General features: G+C 33.1%; 1 protein-coding gene across 5 annotated transcripts in view; it reads right to left on the minus strand.

Moving 5' to 3' along the window:
- Nucleotides 1-24,877, minus strand: part of LOC114328362 (glycogen synthase kinase-3 beta) — a 202,857-nt gene that overhangs the window by 104,336 nt on the left and 73,644 nt on the right. For all 5 annotated transcript variants that reach the window (XM_028277201.2, XM_028277197.2, XM_028277200.2 and 2 more), the window contains one exon: nucleotides 10,478-10,668. In XM_028277201.2, coding sequence (XP_028133002.1) covers nucleotides 10,478-10,668 — 191 coding nt within the window. The remainder of the gene's footprint in view (nucleotides 1-10,477; nucleotides 10,669-24,877) is intronic.

The following is a 24,877-nucleotide window of genomic DNA, read 5'->3' on the forward strand; positions in this document are numbered from 1 at the left end:
AAACAGTATGTAATCAAAATTACAAGCTACACAGAAAATGGAAACGTATCATCAGACAATACAATATATATTATACATACTTATATCGCAAGTATCATCAATATTATGGTGAATCATTGCCAACCACTAAATTATTAAAAAAATCATGGTATTGGGGTTTAATTGCATTTGTTTCGCATAAAGATAAGAGATCTCTCTTTTTAACTGCGGTGATACCTGGTGCAGAAGCATATGCTGTTTTTAGTTCTAAGTTTTCTAGTTTAGTAAACTGCCCCCTTAATCGGCGACGCAGGTTTATTGTTTTGAAGGGTCCTTCAAAACTAGTCTTCACTTTGAAGGAAATGGGCTGTTCTTTTCTACCTCCAATGTGATTTTGTTTCCGTCTTCATCAATGTTGAAATTGTTGCCAATCATTGAACATAGGTGTTTAAGGTCATAAAATCCATCAGTGCACATTTCATTTATTTTGAATGGTGGTTCATTTTTCTTAGCTGACTGGATAACGGTCACCCATTGGGCTGGTACATAATATAGGACCTCCTTTAAGAACTCGCTTTCGTTGTTTTTCAATGAGGGAATGTCCAGTAATCAGAAATTTATGTGTTATTTTAGGTATATTAAATTTATGCACTGCGTATACGTATATTATACTATTATAGAGGAGCTAAAACTCCTATTTAATCAAAGTCTACAGAAGGCAGAAATACCTCACGACTGGAATGAGAGTATTACAATACTGCTATTCAAAAGAGGAGACAAAAGAGTCTTAAAAAACTACAGACCTATCTCACTACTCTCACAAATGTACAAATTCTTTATTAGAATTATAGCCAATATACTAACAAATAAAATGGACAGTTATCAGCCAGTTGAACAAGCAGGTTTCAGAAAAGGGTTTAGTATTTACCATACATCATCTCCTCACTATGAAAATATTGATAGAGAAGGCAAACGAATACAACCTAGATTTATGTTTAGCCTTTGTAGACTATGGAAAAGCGTTCGATAGTGTCGAGATATGGGCGATAGAAAAAGCTGTAAATAACAGCAGAATAGACTCCAGGTACAGGCAACTCTTACATAACATTTATAAAACAGCAACTATGACAGTCGAATGGGAAAATAAAACAAACAAAACTAATCCCATAGAAATACGTAGAGGCGTAAGACAAGGAGATGTAATATCCCCAAAACTCTTCACCTTAGCTCTGGAAGACGTCTTTAAAGAACTGGAATGGGAAGACATGGGTATCAACATAAACGGGAAGAATCTCAATCACCTCAGATATTGCGATGCTGTTGTCCTTATTACAACCAACCAAGAAGAACTAGCCACAATGCTGACTCAACTAGCACACGCATCGGAGAAGATAGGATTAAAAATGAACATGAGTAAAACCAACATCATGACAAATACAAACGACAGAATAAATGTAGATATAAATAATGTCAATATTGAGGTGGTTGACGAATATATATACCTGGGGTCAAATAATCAAAGCTAATAAAGAGAACCAAACAATTGAACTAGAGAAGAATCCGATTGACGTGGGCAGCATTTGGAAAGTTAAGATGGATACTAAAAAGCACAAAGATACAACAGTACCTAAAAACCCGTGTATTTGACCAGTGCATCCTTCCTGTTCTGACGTATGGCTCAGAAACATGGACATTAACAAAGGCCAACATAAACAAAATTTAAATAACTCAGAGAAAAATGGAAAGATCCATGTTGGGAATAAAACTACAAGACAGAAAATCAAACAAATGGATAAGAGAGAAAACAAAAGTAAAAAATGTAACTGAACATATAACAGGGTTAAAATGGAGATTTGCGGGCCACAATGCGAGACAGGAAGATAAAAGATGGAATGCTTAAATACAAAACTGAAGACCGTGGACAGGAAGAAGAGGAAGACCTCAGATGCGATGGAAAGACGATATTATAAAAGCTGCAGGAACTAACTGGAAAAACGCAGCCAAGGACAGACGGAAATGGAAAGATTTGGTCAAGGCCTATGTCCAAAGTTGGATAGAAATGGGCTAAAAAGAAAAAAAAAAGTATACGTATAAGGCGAGTATAAACTTATTTTTGTTCTGTCTGGAACAATTATCCGAATAAAACACCACGTTGCTGCCGTTTCCTTTGTCCTGTAGGTATAAAAAAGGCATGTTCCAATTTCATTGGGACCACGATGAGCAATGCCCTCATACCAAATAAAACAATGTCCCAGTCCTTTTCCGATATCGAAAAATTGTGAAATTGAATGTAGAAAGTCGTCGTTTATAATAAATCACCACACGGAGAAATATTCACCACACGGAGAAATATTCACCACACGGAGTAGGCAACACAGCTTGCAAATCTAAGCATGCTGTTATGCACTCTTCAGATTTTGCTAATGCGGCGTCTTTCGTCTTTTCATTTCTACTTAATTCAACTTCATGACGATGTTTCTCAAATTCAGATCCGAGAACTTCTTTGTCGCTTGCATTTTTGTATGACTCACAAAGTGAACACTTATCCTTTTTCGGTGTGAAGAATCCTATATTAAACTCTGTATTAAATATATCTCTAAAGATGTGGTAATTTCCATACTCAAGTTCTTGTGCGATTGATTGAGAAACATAGTCTCTGTGAAGGTGTGCTAACATTTTTCGCCACTTATAAATATTCTGCTTGTCTGATTTCTTAAGCGATTCAATTTTTGGAATTTCAGTGAAATAAGTTCGGATCCTTTGCTTGATTTCGTGCCCTACTTGCTTATGATTTTGGTGAAAGCCTCTTTGGTCTTTCTGTATGAAGTTATCTTTTGTTTTTAACTGAATGTTTCTGATACATTTATCACTTATGCTGAAAGTTGACATAAAAAATGTTTTACATACTCTGTACTTGTTATCTTCAATCTCAAACTCATGTGCATAGTTTGGTGCTCTTGGACGATTTCCTACATTCACTCTACGGTATTTATTGTGAGTTTTTTTCATGCATTTTAAAACAAAATTTCTTTGCAACATGAGGTCTCCAAAGCTCCAATATTTCGTAAAACGCTGGATTATCTGTTCATCTGATATTTTCTTGCATTTAAATTTACATTTATTTTCATTGCGCCTATCTTTTATATATCTAGCAGGAACTTGAACATTTTTGGCATTAGTGTAAGCCTATCCTAAATTTCTTTGTGTCTTCCTCAAATTTTTCTTCCATTTTTCTGGCTGGCCCTTCCTTTTCCTTGTAGTTTTTTCTCCTCTTCATCCAGTGCATTGACTGACATATTATTTTCTTCATTTACATCTCCATTCACTATGCTTGCTCCAACTTGTAAGTTTTTATCAACATTCGATGATGGCATCTTCTTCGGTAATATTTTCACCGCTTGATTCATGTGGTAGTACCGGACACCATGTTGGATCATCAATGCTCTCATCGCTGAATGCCGATAATAGTGAAGATTCATCCTGTACAATAAAATAAAATAATTGTAAAAAGCGAATATTACTGTGGTTAGTACTTACTGGCAATATACCGTAAAACGGGGCTACTTGAAAAGGCATGCCTGCCCACGACCATTGTTTATGCTTGATCTGTGTTTACCTAAATTCCTAAAAACCGTGTTTTTTTATCGATTTTAACGAAACTCAGATACCATAGGTTTTTATTTCATTTTGCTATTTCAAGTAGCCCCTACAAAGGGACTATTTGAAATACTATGTTTTTGAAGGCTTACTTTCAAGTAACCCCATCTAGGGCCTACTTAAAAATTAACAATTAATATTTTTTTTGCAAAAAATGGAGAAGCCAAAACACTTTTTTAATAAGGAAAAATTATCTACAGACCATTTCGACTATCACAATAATTTTTTACCTTTAACTTATTTGGTGGGAGAACGAAGTTTCAAAAAAGTTTTATCAAGTAGCCCCGTTTTACGGTACTAAAAATGATGATGAATGACTTAGGTATTTACAATTATTTGATGATCACTGCCAGTTCGATGGTCTTGATCTTGGTTCACACAACTACAGCCAGCAAAACTACTGGTGATCTGAAATAAAACAAAAAGTTCAATATCTCGTAATTACAAATAAAATTAATTGTAAACATCATGGCACTAGTTTTAATAATTTAATTTTAATTAGATATTATTCCCATTTAGTAGCCCAAGCCTCTCGCAATCACTGGGGTAGATGATCGATTATGAAATTACGCTTCTACAATACTGATCAGCTGGAGTAAAAAAAACTAATATAGAGAGGACATCAATCCAGTTATTTAATTGACCACGTATGAACAAATATTGAATTCTAGTAAAAAAGAATGCGCTAAGAACATACCTTAGAGGCTATTTTTGCTTGGAACAGCTCTTCTCCACAACTTGCAGCTTTGTCAGTTGACATTGTTAATGGGTTTCCATTCTTCGACGTATCTCTCTCTGAGATTATTTCTGTAGGACTATCTTCTCGCCCAGCTCTTTCAATCTCCGAAATTTCTGTTTGAATTTCATCTTCTCTTGAGAATACAGTCCCTTCTTCTAGCAAGGGTAGTAACTTAATTAAAATTTAAACTAATTAATTATCAATTTAAACTACCTATATAACTGTGCATTCATTGAAACTAGACACTAATTATTTAAATTCGTGTTACTAAATACCCAAATAAATAAATAAAAAACACTCAGTATTAGTCGTGCCTAGCATTACTCAACAGAGCATTTAATATTACATTCAACATAGTGTTGTGTGGGAAGACCACCCATCAGAGGAACAGTGAGTAATTATAGGTTATAATATTGGTAATAATAATCATACTTACACGTTCAGTACACTTTTTTCGGAGATCTTCTAAAAATTGCAGTCTTCTAGCACACATTTTTCATCAATATCAAACTTTTGTTACAGCTTACTCAAAAATAAAAGCTACACAAAACGAAATCAAGACGTAAATGAATGACGAAGGCACAACAACAGATTAGTCATTAGTCGGTACTAACTTTTGGCGCAAAACACGCCTTTATAGGGCTTTTCATTTACAGTCATTTGTTTCGAGCTCCTGTCATTTGTTGTATAATCCGTGTATATTAATATTATACACAGATTATACAACATATGACAGAAGCTCCAAAACCAATGACAATCGGTGAAAAGTCCTATTGGCAGCTGTTGATTGATGCATGTGTAACAGTGTTGCCAACTTTAAAAACTGTAGGGAATTATGTGCAAATAATGCCTCATAGCTTTGACTATGTGAAAAGAGTTTAAGTAAAATAAAGAATTATTTGCAAATAATCCTTTACAGTTCCCAATTTTTTTTAATTTACCAATGACATACAGCATTTAGGGTATAGAGTGCAAGTATTAACGCCTTATAGCTCCAAAAAGAGAATTTTTTAAAATAATTTCTCATAGTAAACTCAGTTTAGGATTTTTTAGCAGTTAATGCCATATAGTTCTCAAGGTGCGCTATGACCTAAGGAGTGTTCACTGAAAGAAAAGAAGGAAAGAAGAGCTAGAAACTACTGAAAGGGTGGAGAGTTTTAAATATCTCGGAGCGACGATCACCGCAGATAATGATATCACGGAAGAGAACAGATGTATGTAAGAGAACAGAATGAGAACAAATGCTGAGGTCAAACAGATATATACTTAATGCTAGCGACGTCGTCCAAGAAATTAAATCTCAACGCCTAAGACCCATGTCCATATAGACTCCCTAATAACCGCCTCACCAAATTAATTTGGCAGGAAGCCCCAACAGGCCGAAGGTTCTTAGGACGTCCATGAATGCAATGGAGACATAACATATAGTCAGATTTAAGAACAATGGGGCTACCTACTCAGAGGCGGCTCTAGCCCATGTAGCGCCCATGTGCAGTTGATGCCCTGGCTCCCTTTGGTAGACGCGCAGTCAAAATGGAATAGTGGATTACAGTCCCCGGTGCTGTTTAATATATACTCTGAATGTATCTTCGAGCAAGCACTGGGAGAACTACAGGAAGGCGTATTAGTCAATGGAGTGCGTCTGAACAACATTAGATATGCCGACGACGCTGTAGTTTTTGCAGACAGTCTAGATGGTTTGCAAAGAATAATGTCGCGCACATCAGATATAAGTAGAGAATACGGACTTGATCTCAATACGAAAAAAACAAAGTACATGGTAGTCAGTAAGCGCGAAATATTAAATACACAGCTTTTGGTTAACCAACAACTAATTGACAGGGTCGACAGCTACACATACCTTGGTACCAACATAAACAGCCAGTGGGACCACTCAAGTGAAATAAAACAACGCATAGGAAAAGCGAGATCAGCGTTCATAATGATGAAGTCTCTTTTCAGAAGCCACGATTTACCTCTTGATACCAAAATCTCTATCATCAGATGCTATGTATTTTCTACGTTATTATACGGAGTAGAGGCCTGGACACTTTCCGAGGCTTCTTTGAGAAAACTCGAGGCATTAGAGATGCGGTGTTACAGGCGCATTTTGAGAATTTCGTGGGTGGATCGTGTGACTAATGTTGAGGTTCTACGTAGAATATACAAGGAATGCGAGATTATTAACACAATCAAAGAGCGCAAACTAGTATATCTTGGCCATGTTATGAGGAATGAACAGAGATATGGCTTTTTGCAACTCATTCTTCAAGGCAAGGTATTGGGAAAGAGAGGACCAGGGAGAAGAAGAATATCTTGGCTTCAAAACCCGAGAAAGTGGTTTAATACATCGACAACCGGACTATTCAGAATAGCAGCAAGCAAAGTTGGGATAGCCATGCTGATCACCAACATCCGGAACAGATAGGCACCTTAAGAAGAAGAAGAAGCTTTTCTACTCTCCCAAATGCCCTGTCTGCTGGCAAATACGAATGGCCCCTGACTGAAAATTCAAGTAATATTTCTGTTACTTGTACTGGAGCTTTAAATCTAAGCCAGAAGTACAGCGAATTAATAATATAGGAGTATTTGTTTCGTCCATCGAATCCGTCGCAATAGAGGTGAAGTTACAAAGTACTACCATACGCAAAGCAGTATAGTTCCTTGTTTGTATTATTAGTATAAAAGGAAGCCAGAAACAGCATAAAGAAACCTGCAATAAGTACCCACAATATTATGGATTTACCTCATAGATTGTAACGATACGATACCACGGCAAGCGATGAGCTGGCCTACCAGAGACGACCGTAGGAGTGTCCGTGTTGGCGCATTCCTTCTTCATAACACCGCTGGGGGAAACTGAAGGAGAAGTGGCATCGAGAGCATATTTAAGACGAGCCAGGAGAATGAGAATTATGAGAAAATCAGTTGTTGCTAACGTGTTGAATTAGCAACAGCTCGATTGGCAGAGATGCACCGTATTTGAGGTGGAACTATGCCTGGGCGGACGCCCCCGTAGTGACGTGGCGTCCACCGTAACCGTTACCGGAGTAGGCGGTAGTAGCGAGGAACGAGTGACTACGTGTCGCTGTTCAACCGTGCCGCATTGAAGTGAAATGCGGTGTCTCCGTGTCGGGATATATGGCTATGTTGATTTAACGTAGCGAGATTGTTATTGTATATTTTGTATTGTTTATCGTATCATTTTAATATTACTATAATATTTTTTACTTTAATATTTTAATATTACTATTATGTTCGGATGGAAGTAAGAAGTATAATATTGCTTTTCATTTGCAGAAGATAGAAATATATTTTCTTTTATTCATTTTAACCTGTATATAATTATCTTAAATATATTTACTTTATTTTTTAACCTGTGTTTTACTGAGTCTGTCGTCTTGAAAGAGCTACCCGTTAGAAGATGACGAATTAATTATTTAAAGATTTATCGGGTTTTGCTTGAAATTTGGATTTATCGGCATTTGCTCGAACTGGTCAACTTTGTACATCATTTTCAAGGGAAAATATCGGTTTTCATTGGAATTTTATATTCTAGAAACAGAGAGGGCTACCAAACTTATACTGGGTTGGGATAAAGTATGGAACCAAGCAAATATCTTTGAAACGAAAAGAACAATATTTATGAAACTTTGCATGCAAGTACAGTGACGCAAAAGCCATCTGTTGCCATATTTTTTGTTACTATTCCACTTCCGGTTTCACCGGAAATACCCCTAACTTATTTAATTTAAATGGGACACCCTATATATTTTTGCGGATTTTAAAAGAACTTGTTATTTTTAATTCATACATACCAAATTTGGTAGAGAAAATTTGTTAAAAAGTGTCTGTAGATAATTTTTTGTATTAACCCTTAAACGCCCAACCTTTTTTAGGTTCCATGTACGCCCAAGGGTGGGTAAAAAATGTCCACCTCGAAAATAGCTAATATATTTATTGAGAGTTGTTGAAAATGGATTAAACTTAAGAATCTTATGCTTAATAAACACAGCATCTTCTAAAGTATTAATATAAACAATTTACAAACCTTACAACAAAATTACAATGTACATCAAAATTAACATACCAGTAATTCAGATTTGTCGATTTTCTCCATATTCTTTCTTTCAGCCTCCTCATTGGTGGATAATTATGTAGATTATGTAATTATACATCGATAATTATATGGATTATCTTCCTACCAACGAGAAATTATTTAGAAACCTTTAGTAACAAGTTTTGCCAAGGGTGTACTTTTTATGCCCATCCATATTTAACTCAAGATGCTGCTTTTATTTTCAAAAATATTGGTAGAACCAAATTAACATTCGATAATGGGCTGTCTTTTTAACAATAAATAAATTTAAAAAAATTAAACACGTAATAAATATGTTACAAGGGAATACGCATTAGGTGGACATTTTTTACCCACCCTTGGGCGTTTAAGGGTTAACACAAGGTAATAGGAAATAAACGAGTACCATCTATACTGTAGACTAAAATTTTGTTTACATGCACTGCATGACTTATTTGAATTTAGTATAGTAGGTAAAACTGTTACTGAACTAATTGACACAAATAAGTTGTATTAAAAATGGTTCATTTAAGTGGAAAAGATCGTATTGAAATATTAATGATAATAGGTTATGGTGAATTTTCATTTTTTGGAAGTGAATTTTCCAAATCCATGGATTGGACGTAGAGGATTCATAGAGTGGCCCGCTCGTTCTCCGGACCTCAACCCGTTAGAATTTTTTCTTTGGGTTATCTAAAATTACGTGTTTACGTTAGGCGACCAACATGCTTGCATGATTTGAGACAAAAGAATAATAATTGATGAATTAGTTTAAAGAGATTTATTTCTTGTTTTAATAAATTTTTCTTCCAAACTTGGTATGTATGAATTAAAAATAACAAGTTCTTTTAAAATCTGCAAAAATATACAGGGTGTCCCATTTAAAGTAAATAAGTTAAGGGTATTTCCTGTGAAACCGAAAGAGGAGTAGTAACAAAAAATATGGCATCAGATGCCTTTTGCGTCACTGTACTTGCATGCAAAGTTTCATAAATATTGTTCTTTTCGTTTCAAAGATATTTGCTTGGTTCCATACTTTATCCCAACTCTGTATGAATCCATATTCAGGTTAAAAAATTCAAAAAATGGATTTATCGATTTTTGCATGTATGCTCCTCAATTTTTCGATTTTAATATATGGTAGGGGAGCCTAAGCGGGGATTTTTGCAGTTACTCGGGCGCGTCAGATTATCATATGGGGACAAACCTGGTACCCTGCAGATGTACCTCTACCATATATTGGCTCTTAACACAGGAGAGTTCGTTAAGGGGGGCCCGAAAAAAAAATCTATCCTTAAAAAAACTCGAAATTGTCAGATTAAGATAAGGTAAGTTAAGTACATGCAAAAGAGTGTATATTTCAAAAATCTGACGATTTAAGCCGGGCGTAAGGAAATGGGCGAGTCCCAAAGTTTCACAAGAAAAAAGCGAATATTTCGCGAAGTGAATGACAGATCGAAAAAATTAAAAATGTGTGCTCAATATTTTTTAAAAATCTATAGAATGATACCAAACACGACTTCCCACGGAGAGGGGTGGGGGTAAATTTAATATTTTAAATACGAATCCCGCGATATTTCGCGAAATGAACATCAGATCAAAAAACTGTAAATACACTTATTTAATATTTTTTAAAAATCTATCGAATGGCACTAAACAAGACCCCCCATGAAGGTGGGGTCGGGGGTTACTTTAAAATCTTAAATAGGAGCCTCCATTTTTTATTACAGATTTGGATTGCTTACGAAAAAATAAGTAACTTTTATTCGAAACATTTTTTCGAATTATGCATAGATGGCGTTATAATCGGAAAAAACGATTGTTGGAAATGGAAAATTAAATTAAAAAATGGCAAGCTCCCACTAAAATGGAAAATGTTACTTAACTTTTTTTGGTTTTAGGACCTACTCTTCACAACCCAATAGGTCTGCAAAGCGCTCGAGTGACTGCACATTTAGCATACTTTGCTCCCCTACCAATAGAAATCACTATTAAAATCCAGTAAGCGTAACTGGATAACTTACCTTAAACCGTTTGTCCTGCAGTACTTTCTTAATCGCTACCAATTCTGAAGTTTCGCACAATTTCGCCTGATAGACCACACCGAAGCTGCCATTGCCGATAACTTTGGTGTCAGTGTATGATACCTCCTGAGGTCTGTCTGGTCCTTGGCCGGGCGTCGCAACTACTGTAGTCACTTTGCTTCCATCCTTACCTACAAAAAAAAAAACAAATTAAATCATTAAATTATTCACATTAAATGAAAAAAAAAACGGTACTGACAAAAATAAAACGTGATACAGACTACACGTCAAAACAAGTGACAAACAGCGCGATATAGGTCATGGAGTGACTTGGCTTTTAAGTTCTTAGATGTTTTAAAAATATCGTTTTCATCCTATTCATCAAGTTCCATGTTCTATCGAAGATTGGGAGGAAATCATTATGGCTATGCAGATCCTGTTTAGTCTAGTAATAGTATATTATTCAACGAGCATGTAATGATGGCTATTACTCACGATGATGAAGTTTGCGACACGAGCCGTAGGCGAGTGTCGTAATTCATCAGAGTGAGTAATAGCCATTACATGCGAGTAGAATACTATACTTTTTCTAGGACCTTTTTTTTTATTTTAATTAGTAAAAAATTTAATTATCAACTACTCGAGATTTAAATTATAATAATTTACAAGAATACCTAAACGCTATTTACCCCTAGTACGTGGCTGAATAATTGGTTGCTTACTATTACTAAATTATTATTTATTATAAGAATACAACTAGAAATAGTCAATATAAGTTCTATTCGTTTCCGAAAAATTATAAGCTTAAATTTGTACCTACTGTCAATTAATTTAATAAACAGGAAATTAATGGATGTTGTCGGTGGACGTATTTCAATAGTTATAATGTGTATTTACATTTAACTATATATTATAATATAATAATATAACTATTCATAGTATGTTATAACATATTTTTAACACAATATAACTTGAAAAATAAACGCAATATTAGTTATAAATTCCAATTAACATAAACAAAATGAGCTAATGTCACTGTCACTAATATAAATGATAAACGTCAAAATTTTTAGTAAACAAGATATAAACGTAAAAAATATACTGACATTGTTACAGTTAAAATTCCTTTAAAAATTTTTCGAAGTTAACTATTGATATAAATTACAATAATTATTGTATTAAATAAACAACTGTAAGTAATTTTATTTGCAGTTTATATACGATTAATATTAAAAGTGGCATGCGTCACTTGAATCTAACTTCAGCCCGTGAGTAATGACCCGTGAGTAACTTCAGCCCGTGAGTAATGAATTATTACTCACGGGTACAGTAATGGGTGCTATTATCTATGAAAAAATAGCGAATAATGAGCATGCTATTAAACAGTCGTAGAAAAAATAAGATTACACTACATGTAAATCAAAATGTAAATTCGTACAAGTTGGAACAAATTTTATATCAAAGTTTAGGTGAGTGCAAAATATATTTTCAAGAAAGTATCCAAATCATGTAAGGGGATCATTGTTTAAATAATTAAAAAGGGGTCATTTTGGCACAATATTTACTTTTTTTACTGCTGAGGTAATTTACATTTTAATGAAGGTCTTTAGGTTTTTTTTCTACAAAGCTGAAGGACAAATATTTCACCTAAGACTTACTAAATTAAATTTGACCCCCTATTTATTTAAATAATTATATATGAAATTTAAAAATCAAATTTGCAAAAAAATATTATTTGCGTTTTAAATAAGGATTATAAATTATTTTGTTTAATAGGAGAAGTTGCACTATGTTACCAGTATTAAGCAAAACAAAATTGGTTAAAAAATATTTAATAATTTATGAGATATTTAATTTGTTGGTTAAATCTTACTATATTTTTAATTGCAAAAACGCGGTTGTTACCAAAAGAATATAAATCTGTGCAAAATCTCATTACTTTTATTTTTATGTATGTTTTCGATAAAAGTATTGATAAATTCACATTTAAATTTAACTCCCCTCTAAAATGACATTTGAAGATTGTCCTAATTTGTTTATAATTTGTTTTTTAATAACGTCACGGGGATTAAACATTTTAAAACGCTGCTGTTCCGATAATCGGGTTTCTGGGAATTTTTTACTATTTTTTTTGTTGTTTTTTCTTCTTCTTTTTTTCCTTATAGTAAAAGATAATAATATAGTTTTGCTTATAGAGGGAGTTTCATTAAGAATGTTCCATCTCTGAGTTGTAGATTCTAGACCTCAAAATATTAAGATTTAACTAAAATCACTTAAATAAAATATGGCTCATTATTGAGTTACAGTGTGTTTTATTTAAAAATTTAAAAACTATTTTTGCTCAGTATTTTAAAACTATTCGACGTATCCTTTTTATACTTGGTAGAAAGTGTAAGCACTGTACATCCTATGAAATTATGTTAAATACAGGTTTCCGGCCATGACCAGAGGCGTACGACAGGGGAAAGCAAATGATTGACCCTTCCCAAATTCTACGCCACTGGCGAAATTGCCATTTTAGCACAATTTTTAGATTCTCCAATACTCTCTATGTAAATAACATACTCTTCACTAATACCGATAAAGTCATTAGTTTTCAAGATATTTGAAGTTAAATATGTAACGGCACAGTTATTTTGATTAATGTGCCGCTTAATTTTTAATTTCAAATATCTCGAAAGCTAATGATTTTATCGTTAAGAGGAAACAGTAGCGATCAACAGGTAGCGAAAACACGTTTCAAGATTGCGACTGTAATTTTGAATATTTTTTCGAGATATTTGGCACACGTATTCGTAATATAATAAAGAATGGCGGTACAGAGCCCAATTTGAAAAATATATTAATATGTGGAAATTACTCTGTAATTAAATACAATATTAAAAAAACGATCCTGTACCGGCATTAAGAAGAACAAAAAAATACACTTTCTTCAAATAAACTTTTTTATCCGATGCCTAGATTTTGTGTCATTTTGGAACTACTAAAATTTTTTATTTCATTAGTAGTTCCAAAATGACACAAAATCTAGGCATGGGATAAAAAAGTTTATTTAAAGAAAGTGTATTTTTTTGTTCTTCTTAATGACGGTACAGGCTCGTTTTTTAATATTGTATTTAATTACGTAGTAATTTCCACATATTAATATATTTTTCAAATTGGGCTCTGTACCGCCATTCTTTATTATATTACGAATACGTCTGCCAAATATCTCGAAAAAATATTCAAAATTACAGCCGCAATATTGGAACGCGTTTTTGCTACCTGTTGATCGCTACTGTTTCCTCTTAAGACTAAAGAGTATATTATTCATTCCTAACGATAAAATTATTAGTTTTCGAGAAATTTGAAATTAAAAATTATACGGCACAATACATTAATCAAAATAGCTAAATAACGTGCCGTTACATGTTTAACTTCAAATATCTCGAATACTTATGACTTTATCGTTACGAGTGAAGAGGATGTTATTTACATACAGAGTATTGAAGAATCTAAAAATTGTGCTAAAATGGCAATGTCACCAGTGACGTAGAATTTGGGAAGGGTCAACCATGTACTGTCCCCTGTCGTACGCCTCTGGTGATAGTCGGAAACTTGTATTCAACATAATTTAATGGGGTGTACAGTACTTAGACTTTTTACCAAGTATGAAAAGGATATGTCATATAGTTTTAAAATACTGAGCAAAAATATTTTTTAAATTTGTAAATAAAACACCGTGTAACTCAATAAGGAGCCATATTTTATTTAAGTGATTTTGGTTAAATCTTAATATTTTGAGGTCTAGAATCTACAACTCAGAGATTGGACATTTTTAATGAAACCCCCTCTATAAGCAAAACTATATCTTTTACTATAAGAAAAAAAAAAAGAAGAAAAAACGACAAAAAAAATTTGTTAATTAGTGAAAAATTCCCAGAAACCCGATTATGAGAATAATTTACAAATGATATTTTAGAGGGGAGTTGAATTGAAATTTGAATTTATCAATACTTTTATCGAAAACATACATAAAAATAAAAGTAATGAGATTTTGCACAGATTTATATTCTTTTGGTAACAACCGCATTTTTGCAATTGAAAATATAGCAACATTCAATAAACAAATTAAATATCTCATAAATTATTAAATATTTTTTAACCAATTTTTTTTTGCTTAATACTGGTAACATAGTGCAACTTCTCCTATTAAATAAAAAAATTTATAGTGCTTATTTAAAACGCAAATAATATTTGTTTGCAAATTTGATTTTTAAAATTTGTATATAATTTTTTAAATAAATAGGGGGTCAAATTTAATTTAGTAAGTCTTAGGTAAAATATTTATCCTTCAGCTTTGCAGAAAAAAATCCTAAATACCTTCATTAAAATGTAAATTACCTCAGCAGTTAAAAAAGTAAATATTGTGCAAAAATGACCCCTTTTTAATTATTTAAACAATGATCCCCTCATATGATTTGGATACTTTTCACCTTTTTGGATCATTTATATTCACCTAAACTTTGATATAAAATTTGTTCCAACCTGCACGGAATTAAATTTTTTTTTATTTTATTAGGCTAGTTGACTAACGCTCGAAATAGTCTTGCACTACTGTATTCAAACCATTCCCTCAAGTTCTTAAACCAGGATATTTTACGTCTTCCCACATTTCGCTTTTTGCTAGAATTTTGCTTTGAATAATTTGAAAGTTGTAATAATGATAAATAATAATTTCGTTGTGAACCGAAACAAGAGCCGTCTTATTTTAGTTAGTTTAGAGAGCGTCCAAAGCAGTGGCGGCTCGTACCACTTTAAGAAGGTAGTGCCACAACTCGGGCAGCCGCCAAAATTTTTAGTGACGGATTCACGATATTGTCAAAAAAAGGTATACTGCCAACAAAAACTAAAAAAAATATGCGCGGATACTTTTATCTTATGTACATATCTTAAGTTTATTGATCTGAGGTGCCAAGCAATTGTCCAACATTGATCAAAACAGTTCCGTAAATTAATTAATAATAAAAACCTCTTAACCTACCACCAGCATTTACTGCTGATAGTGCTTGAAAATTGTTATTACGATTTAGTCTCTATTTACCAATTTATAAAAATAATACTATTTCATTATTCACACACATGCACAAATTTTTGTAATGTCACTTTTAAAGTTTACGATATATGAAGTTCATTCTTCTATTTTTTGGTTGCAAAGTTTTCAATGACTTTATAATTAAAATTATCAATACAATTTACAAAATGCTTTTCTGCAGATAGCATACCTAAAGCACTAGGTTTCCATGTAAACATCGAAAAACAGCGTTCTGCTTCAGATGTTGATATAGGAATGGTAACTAAAATACTTAAAAGTTTAATAGTTTCTTCAAATGTGCTTTTTGAACCTTTCCTCTACAATAAAACCGATAGCGAAACAGCCCCAGAGGTAGTACTTAATTCGTCTCGCTAATACAGTACCTACTTCTAATTCAGTTTTAAACCGAGTTTTGCTTAAAAATTAAAATTGTCTTCATGGTTCATTAAGAAATGATTCGGAGAACTGATGCTTATAAGCAGAAAACTTCTCCGACATAAATAAATTAGAAGCAACTAAATGTCCGGAGAAGGTAGACCTTTGAAAGATCTGGTACTTTGAATAATATGAACCTTTAAGTCGTTGTCTAATTCGGCGCTAAAATTGACCAGCTCCTTAAATATGCCTCTATTTTCTGAATTTTCTTTTTCGTCGTGACCTCTTAAAGCTAACTCGAAAGCTCCACATTTATAGTGTCCACTTATAACATTTGTAGTTTTTTTTTTCTAGCGAAAAACCACCAAAAAAATTTTTAAAATACTAATCTTTATTGTCAATTAATAAATTAAACTTAAGAAATAATCAAAATATTATCAAAATACCCACGATCATGATGCACCAAAAGTTTAATTATAAATACAAAAACTTTTTAACAGAAAATATAAATAATAAAAGCGACAAACCAGCACGTAAAGAAACTCAAAATAAATAGACCTGGCTTCATACCCTCGTGCCTGGCACAGAGATTCTAATGTTAAGGTATACTAATAGTCCAATATAGCTCTTTCTCTGTCACTTACATATAATGCTCGTAAAATCTTTCTCTCTTTACTCGTGCCAGTACTGACTTCGGCGCGAAGGAGATTCTCCTGTCGAATAATCTCCGCTGTCGGCAGGGATTGTATTGCGCCCATAGTTGCCATATTTTATATAATTTATGAAGATCAAAAGAAATACACACAAAAAAATTAATAGGAATTAAAGAGTTTTGAAGATAAAAAATATGTTTATGGATAGTTAGCAAGGTAGTGCCATGGCTCTATGGCACTACCTCACGGGCCGCCACTGGTCCAAAGCACTCTAACTAGTTTCCCACCAAGGGTTTCTTCAGAAAGCGTATTTTTGATTCTCTCTGAACCACTAAAATTCGGGCCGCCGCACAGTGGTTCCAAATGCTGAAAACGTGGTCATGAGGCGAAAAAAAAGTCCCTATCTAGGGAATTTCATGTTCACAGTTGTTTTCTCATACTATCGTAGAGTAATAATACGCAGGTATAAGGATCAGACTGAATGTATTCTGGTTCATAGCTCAGGAACAAGTGAGCCATGTCCGAGGTTATTTTGGCCGACAGAGAAAGTGAAAAAGAACGCTTATATTGAAACGCTGTAAAATGTAAATTGACTTAAGATTTAGTACTGCATAATTCTGCGAGTGCGAGTAATGTTTATTAATCTTAAAATATATAGTAAGAAGATACAGAACTATTTTGGTTTAGCTGCCTATAACTGCCTATGCCTTGCTGAAAGTTGTTTGAATACAAAAGTGGGAAATGAAGCATATTACATGATTCTGGAGATTGTTGAGAATGTATGGGCGGTTGTACATAAGTAATAGGTTCTGGATATTGTACTTCATAAAGATAATGTATTGGTAATCAGCAATTTCAAAAGTCCCTTATAATATAAAATTTTAAACAAATATTCGTTTAAAACAAAATTTTACGAATTTCTTTCGGCCATATTGGATCTTGATTTTTGTTTACAAAAGTAATGTTAGTAGATTTGTAATCAGCGACCTTAAAATACCAAATTTGACAAAAAAAATTGCGTTTCGATTGATATTTTCAATTTCTCTGCGCCATGTTGGATCCGCCATTTTGTTTTTCGGAAAATTATGTCAGATTCGTAATAAGCGATGCCAAAAACCCTTGAGAACGAAAGTTATTCCGAAGTGTACAAACAATATACGATTTTAAAGGTTCATGACCACGTTTTCGGCATTTGGAACCACAGTGCGCCGGCCTCGGTTCACAAACGAAATAACATGATGGCCTGGATGCCGTAGCGGCATCTGCTAAAGACGAACGAAAGTTCCACTTTTAATATTAACAATATTAAAAGCAAAACTTTATTAGAACTAATTTTCTGGTTACACCATTCGTGGCTTCTAAAATTTGCAAGCCAACGAATTGCCGGAGCTAAGAAGGCCCAGGGAGATCTATCAAGTTGCATCTCACTTCCCGCCTGTCCAGCACGGTAAAATTCCAACAAAGATTAGTTCCCAATACTCAGTTAGGAGTAGAATATAAAAATAATAAATAATCATTTCGTTGTGAACCGAAATAAGAGCCGTCTTATTTTAGTTAGTTCAGAGAGCGTCAAAGGCATTTTATAACTAGTTTCAACCCTTCTTAGGGTTTCTTCAGAGAGCGCATATTTGATTCTCTCTGAACCAATAAAATTCGGGCCGCCGGCCTCGGTTTACAAACGAAATAACATGATGGCATGGATGCCGTAGCGGCATCTGCTAAAGACGAACGAAAGTTCCAAAAGTGAAAATTTAGGATTTTATGTATCTATGGATTCCACATCCTATAAAATTAAGACAAAACAGTTTGTCCGAAAAAAATAAAAAATGTCGGCTCACAACCCCCCTTATCACTTAGGTTGGTCGTACCAACTCAGAAACCTTTTCGGACTCATGCACAACAACTTTTCTTAAGTTCATCACGCGATCAAATGCATAGTTTACGATTCTATAAAGGACATATTATAGTATGATACAATTGATCCAAATAATGGCATAACCCAGACATCCAAAGTGAAAGTTATCCTTCAACAAAAAATTGTTCTAGATGGTCCATATAATCTTCAGAAAAATGTCACACCATTTTGAGCGTCGGGTTTGGGGGGAGAGGGGGTAGAAGTCGGTAAATTCGTAGTTTTTTACGTTTTTCGTCAATATTTCTAAAACTATGCGGTTTAGCATGAACAACCTACTATTCAAAAATGTGTTACATTAATTATGAAATGAAAAAGCTCCTATACATAATTGTTATAAAATTAACGGTTCCAGAGTTACGGAGGGTGAAAAGTGTATGCTTTCGATACTTTTTATATTATGTGGGCAATTTATGATAATTTTGGGTGGTGAGCTTAACGTTTCTTCAAGGGCTTATCACTAACATACCATCGGCCACTGAAATAGCAAATTTTATTTACAAAACACAATCCTGTTGAAGAAAATTTCTTTCATCAGTAATAATATTATAAATTGCCCAAAAAATATAAAAAGTATCGAAAACCTCCACTTTTCACCGCCCGTAACTGTAGAACCGTTGATTTTATAACAATTATGCTGCAGATATTTTTTTGTTTTAAATTTTATGTAGAACATTTTTGTATAGAACATTGTTTACGCTAAAGCATAGTTTTAGAAACATTGACGAAAAACTACTAATTTACCGACTTTTCCCCTATCTCCCCCCCAAACCGGACGCTCAAAATGGTGTAACTTTTGACTGAACAATATGTGGACCATATAGAAAATTTGATGTTGGGGGAAACTTTTACTTTGGATGTCTGGGTTACGCCTTTTTTTAGACGAATTATACTATACTACCTCCGTAACTTTGCAACCGTTCATTTTAGAAGAATTATGCATAGGACCTTTTTGATTTCAAATTTAATGTAGAACATTTTTGTATAGAAGGTTGTTCATGCTAAACCGCATTGTTTTAGAAATATTGACGAAAAACGTAAAAAATTACGAATTTACCGATTTCTCCCCCCCCCCCCAACCCGACGCGAGCAAACTGGTGTGACTTTTTTCAGAACATTATGTGGACCATATAGAACAATTTGGTGTTGGAGGATAACTTCCACTTTGGATGTCTGGGTTTGGGTCTAGTTATACCATACTAATACAGACAAACATTCATTTTTATTTATACAGGGTGTCCAGAAACTCTACCGACAAACGAGAACAGGAGATTCCTCAGATAATTTTATGACAATTTAACCCAATTCACCTAGTCCAAAAATGCTTCCTAAGGGAGCTAGAGCTCTTTGAAGATGGCGCCATGTAATTAGTTTTTCTTAAATACCTCCAGAACGCTTCTATTGAGAAAAACGTAAATTGGATACGTATTTACTTTCCTGAAATGAATCGATTCCATCCATTGCGAATTTCTAGTACCGGCTATAGGCGTACGTTTTGGGTAGGGCAACGGTTATTTTATTGCATAACTTTTTTGTCTTCAACTTTTAAGTATTTTTGATACTGGATTATTAAATTGTGAAGTATTCTAGTACTAAAAGGTACTCTTACTTTAAGTCGATAGGATACACCGTTTTCTAGAAAAATCGATTTGAAAGTTTTTAGTTTTGGGAATTTGAAAAAAAAAGTTTAAAAAAATTAAAAAAAAAAACGATGTACTTTACCAACTTAAAACAAGAGTAACTTTTAGTACTCGAATATCTCATAATTGAATAATCTAGTGTCAAAAATACTTAAAAATTAAAGACAATAAAGGTATGCTATAAAATAACTGTTGACCTACCTAAAACGGACGCCTATGACCGGTACTAGAAATTCGCCATTAATGAAATCGATTAATCTCTGAAATATAAATAAATGTACCAGTAAATAATTGATGGATTCGACCGTTACTTGATGGAAGTTCATTTTATCTAACAATAAAACACTGAAAACGTTTGTTTTCTATACTTCCACAAAATTTATTATAACTAAGTGACTACAGCTGAGAAAGGCACTCCGCCGAAACAGCTGTAGTCACTTAGTTATAATAAATTTTGTGGAAGTATAGAAAACAAACGTTTTCAGTGTTTTATTGTTAGATAAAATGTACCAGTTTTCATCTTTCTAAACAGTTTTTTTTTAATCTTTTTTTTTTAATTCAAGGAACGAAAAATTTTCAAATCGATTTTTCTAGAAAACGGTGTATCCTATCGACTTAAACTAAGAGTACCTTTTAGTACTAGAATAACTCACAATTAAATAATTCAGAGTCAAAAATGCTTAAAAATTAAAGACAAAAAAGTTAGGCGATAAAATAACTGTTGCCCTACCCAAAACGGACGCCTATGACCTGTACTAGAAATTTGCAATGGATGGAATCGATTCATTTCTGGAAAGTAAATATGTATACCAATTTTCGTTTTTCTAAATAGAAGCGTTCTGGAGGTATTTAAGAAAAACTACTTACAAGACGCCATCTTCAAAGAGCTGTAGCTCCCTTAGGAAGCATTTTCGGACTAGGTAAATTGGGTTAAATTATCTTAAAATTATCTGAGGAATCTCCTATCTTCGTTTGTCGGTAGAGTTTCTGGACACCCTGTATAGATTGGATATATTTTAGTATGTGTAAGATCAGAAAGATGTCAATAAATTTTTGTTTTAAGTAAAAATAAATATGATTTATGGGTAACAATGTGTTTCTATTGCTTAATTTTTTGACAATCTTCCTTTCTCTTGCCAAACTAAATTTAAGTAAGACTAAACAAGGGAGGTGTGCTTATTATTTATTATTTGCTGGTATTTTAGTTTTTTGAGAGTTCTCTTTGTCACTCTGAGAAAAGACAAAGTGGCACCCTTTTTGGCAAATAGTTTCTAATTTTAGTCCAGGGTAATAAGGTTTTTTCCATGACACTCGAGCAGCCAGGGTACTGAAGCGTTTTTTCGACAGGTAATACCTATAAAAACAAATTGTAACTATTTCCTGCGTAGGATCTGGCGGCCATTTTTATTTATAAACAATTAACTGTCAAAAAATGGCATTTTTCCCTATTTTTTCAAATCAATGGAAAACGGTGAAACTTATGGTTTTTTTAGTACAAATATCTTTGAGATTATGGAAAAAGCTTTAAAATGACGTATTACAAAGTTTGATATACTCATTTATTGTTAATATAATTGAGAAAAAAGGTCGGAATTGCAAAAAAAATTAATTTCGCAATATCTATTATAAAAATTAGTGTACAGCTTTGAAATTTTTGTCATATAAGGGTTCTTTGGTGCTTAATATGTGATAAAAATTTCAAAGCGATTCATTCAATTGTTTAAATTTTATTCAAATTGTTTATCCCAGAGAGCATTTTTTTTGCAATAACATAAGTCAGAAGAAAATGAAGTTAGAACCATTCCACAGGTGTCAAATGAAAAAGCATGAGCTATATTTTCAACTTGGTTTAAAAAAAGTGAATAAAAAATGCATTTATTAGTAATAAATAATTATGCAAAAGTATCGTAAATCTTTCCTTATAAACTTTTTATTTTGTTATATAAGAAATTATATATATTTATTACAATTTTTAATCAAGTATGATATAAATAACATTACTTGGTAGTTGTGCACTTAAAACAGGGTAAAAAACATATTTTTTTTGGAAAAAGTTATTCAAAAAGTTTATAAGGGAAGATTTACATACTTTTGCATAATTATTTATTACTAATAAATGCATTTTTTATTCGCTTTCTCTAAACCAAGTTGAAAATATAGCTCATGCTCTTCCATTTGACACCTGTGGAATGGTCCTAACGTCATTTTTTTCTGACTTATGTTATTGCAAAAAAATGCTCTCTGAGATAAACAATTCGAATAAAATTTAAACAATTGAATGAATCGCTTTGAAATTTTTATCACATATTAAGCACCAAAGAACCCTCTCACTTGACAAAAATTTCAAACCTGTACACTAATTTTTACAGCAGTTATTGCGAAAATAATTTTTTTTGCAATTCCGACCTTTTTTCTCAATTATATTAACAATAAATGAGTATTATCAAACTTTGCAATATGTCATTTTAAAGCTTTTTCCATAATCTCAAAGATATTTGTACTAAAGAAATCATAAGTTTCATTGTTTTCAATCGATTTGAAAAAAAAGGGGAAAATGCCATTTTTTGACAGTTAATTGTTTATAAATAAAAATGGCCGCCAGATCCTACGCAGGAAATAGTTACAATTTGTTCCTATAGGTATTACTTGTCGAAAAAACGCTTCAGTACCCTGGCTGCTGAAGTGTCACGAACAGGGTATATTTTTGTCTTATTACCCTGGTCTATTTGTTTTATTCTTTTTCCTTATCCATCATTTCTAGCTTAGCTCTAGTAGTTATCCTTTCCTTAATTTTCTTTTTCCCCATTTCTATCCCTATTTCTGAGCTAGTAAGAAAGATCCAAAGAACCACTCCCACATCTCTTTCGATTCTAAGCAACGGAACCTTTGTTTATTCCCCTTGTGTGCACATTATGTGCCACAATTATAGCCTGAAAAGATTCTCGGACGTTTGATGTATGATGTCTTTTCTATCAGTATCATATACTGCACGATTTAGCCAACACACCACCAATGTAACCAAAGTGCAGTATTACCCCACACCTACTTATTTTTCGGTATAGGCCAGGAGCCCTCCTATACGGACTGTCCTATAAGCAAATGTACTGTATTCGGTATACAGTCCACCACATAATAATAGAATAGAAATAGAATAGAAATATGCTTTATTGTCATGAAAAATTGTACAATTTTATCGACAAAGCTTAAAAAAGTCAAGAAAACAAAACAATAACAATCCAATTTACTAAAATTACATAAATCGTCAATGTATTTAAAATAATAATAATAATAATAAAGTTAAACACAAATAATCAATTGCAAAATTTAAAATAAATTGCAAATGCATAGTCTATCTAGTAATTAATAGAAAAAGTTTTAAAAGTTAAGCTGCTGCATATGACACCCAAATATAGATAAAAAAATAATAATAAAAATACTACTTGTGCAAAGGGTACTGTAATTTCTTAGTTATTGATTAAGAAAATCTTCTACTGAATAATATGGTCTTTCAGATAGGTAGGCTTTTGTCAGTTTACGGAATTTGGGGAAAGATGCTGCAGATTTAAGTTGTAGAGGGAGATGGTTGTAAAGTTTTTTTGCGGAGTATAATATAGATTTCTTTACTAACTCCGAAGACGGGGTTGGCAAATAGACGTCAAACGTAGAATTTCTCGTGAAGTAGTCATGGTTAGGTCTTGGTGGAAAGACATGTAGATGTTTACGAATTAAGCAAACAGTTTCTAAAATATACAAAGATGGAAGGGTTAAAATTCCGTGATCTTTGAAGTAACTTCTGCAATGTGTTGTTCTTCTGAGGCCAAACAGATATCTTATTGCTCTTTTTTGTAATTTGAAAATAACATCGAATTGGGCAGCTGTACCAGAACCCCAAAAAGGAAGACTATAACGAAGATGCGACTCGAACAAAGAAAAATATGTTATTTTGGAAGATGCTAGATTGAGTTCATTCGAAACAGATCTTATAGCATAGCAAGCTCAAGATAGTTTCTTTCTTAACAAATCGATATGGAGGGACCATTTAAGGTTGCTGTCTAAAAAAATACCAAGAAATTTTACAGAATCAACGGTACTGATCTGGCTGTTATTAAGAGGTAAGGGTTGAAGAGCTCCTTTATAAGACAATGCTACTGTTTTATCTACGTTAAATGAGAGTAAATTAGAGTCAGACCATGTTTTTATTGTTAGTAGATCAGAAGTTATAGTAGCATGAAGAGTTGCAATGTTTGAGTTGCTCCAAGTGATACTGGTATCATCAGCAAAAAGAAAGATTTTTCCATAGATTTTTAAACTAGTGATGTCATTAATAAAGATAAGGAAAAGTAGAGGACCCAATACTGAACCTTGAGGTACCCCACATACAATGTTTTTGAGACTAGAGTCTGTATCATTTGCTCTAACCAGTTGTTTCCTATCATCCAAGTAAGATTGGAACCAATCTAAAGAAATACCTCGAATTCCGTAGAAATTTAGTTTTTTTATCAAAATGTTGTGATTTACACAATCAAAAGCTTTGGCGTAGTCACAAAAAACGGTGGCAGTATGAAGATTATTGTTCAGTGCTTGATAAACCTCATGTAGTACAGAAAACGTGGCATCAGTGGTGCATTTATTATTTAAAAAGCCGAACTGATTTTGTGATAAAATGTTGTTTTCAACTAGAAAGGACACAAGTCGGGCTTTTATGAGTCTCTCAATAATTTTGGAGAGTACCGGTAGTAGTGCAAT

Source organism: Diabrotica virgifera, chromosome 6, assembly GCF_917563875.1.
Source record: "Diabrotica virgifera virgifera chromosome 6, PGI_DIABVI_V3a".
Taxonomy (NCBI): Eukaryota; Metazoa; Arthropoda; class Insecta; order Coleoptera; family Chrysomelidae; genus Diabrotica; species Diabrotica virgifera.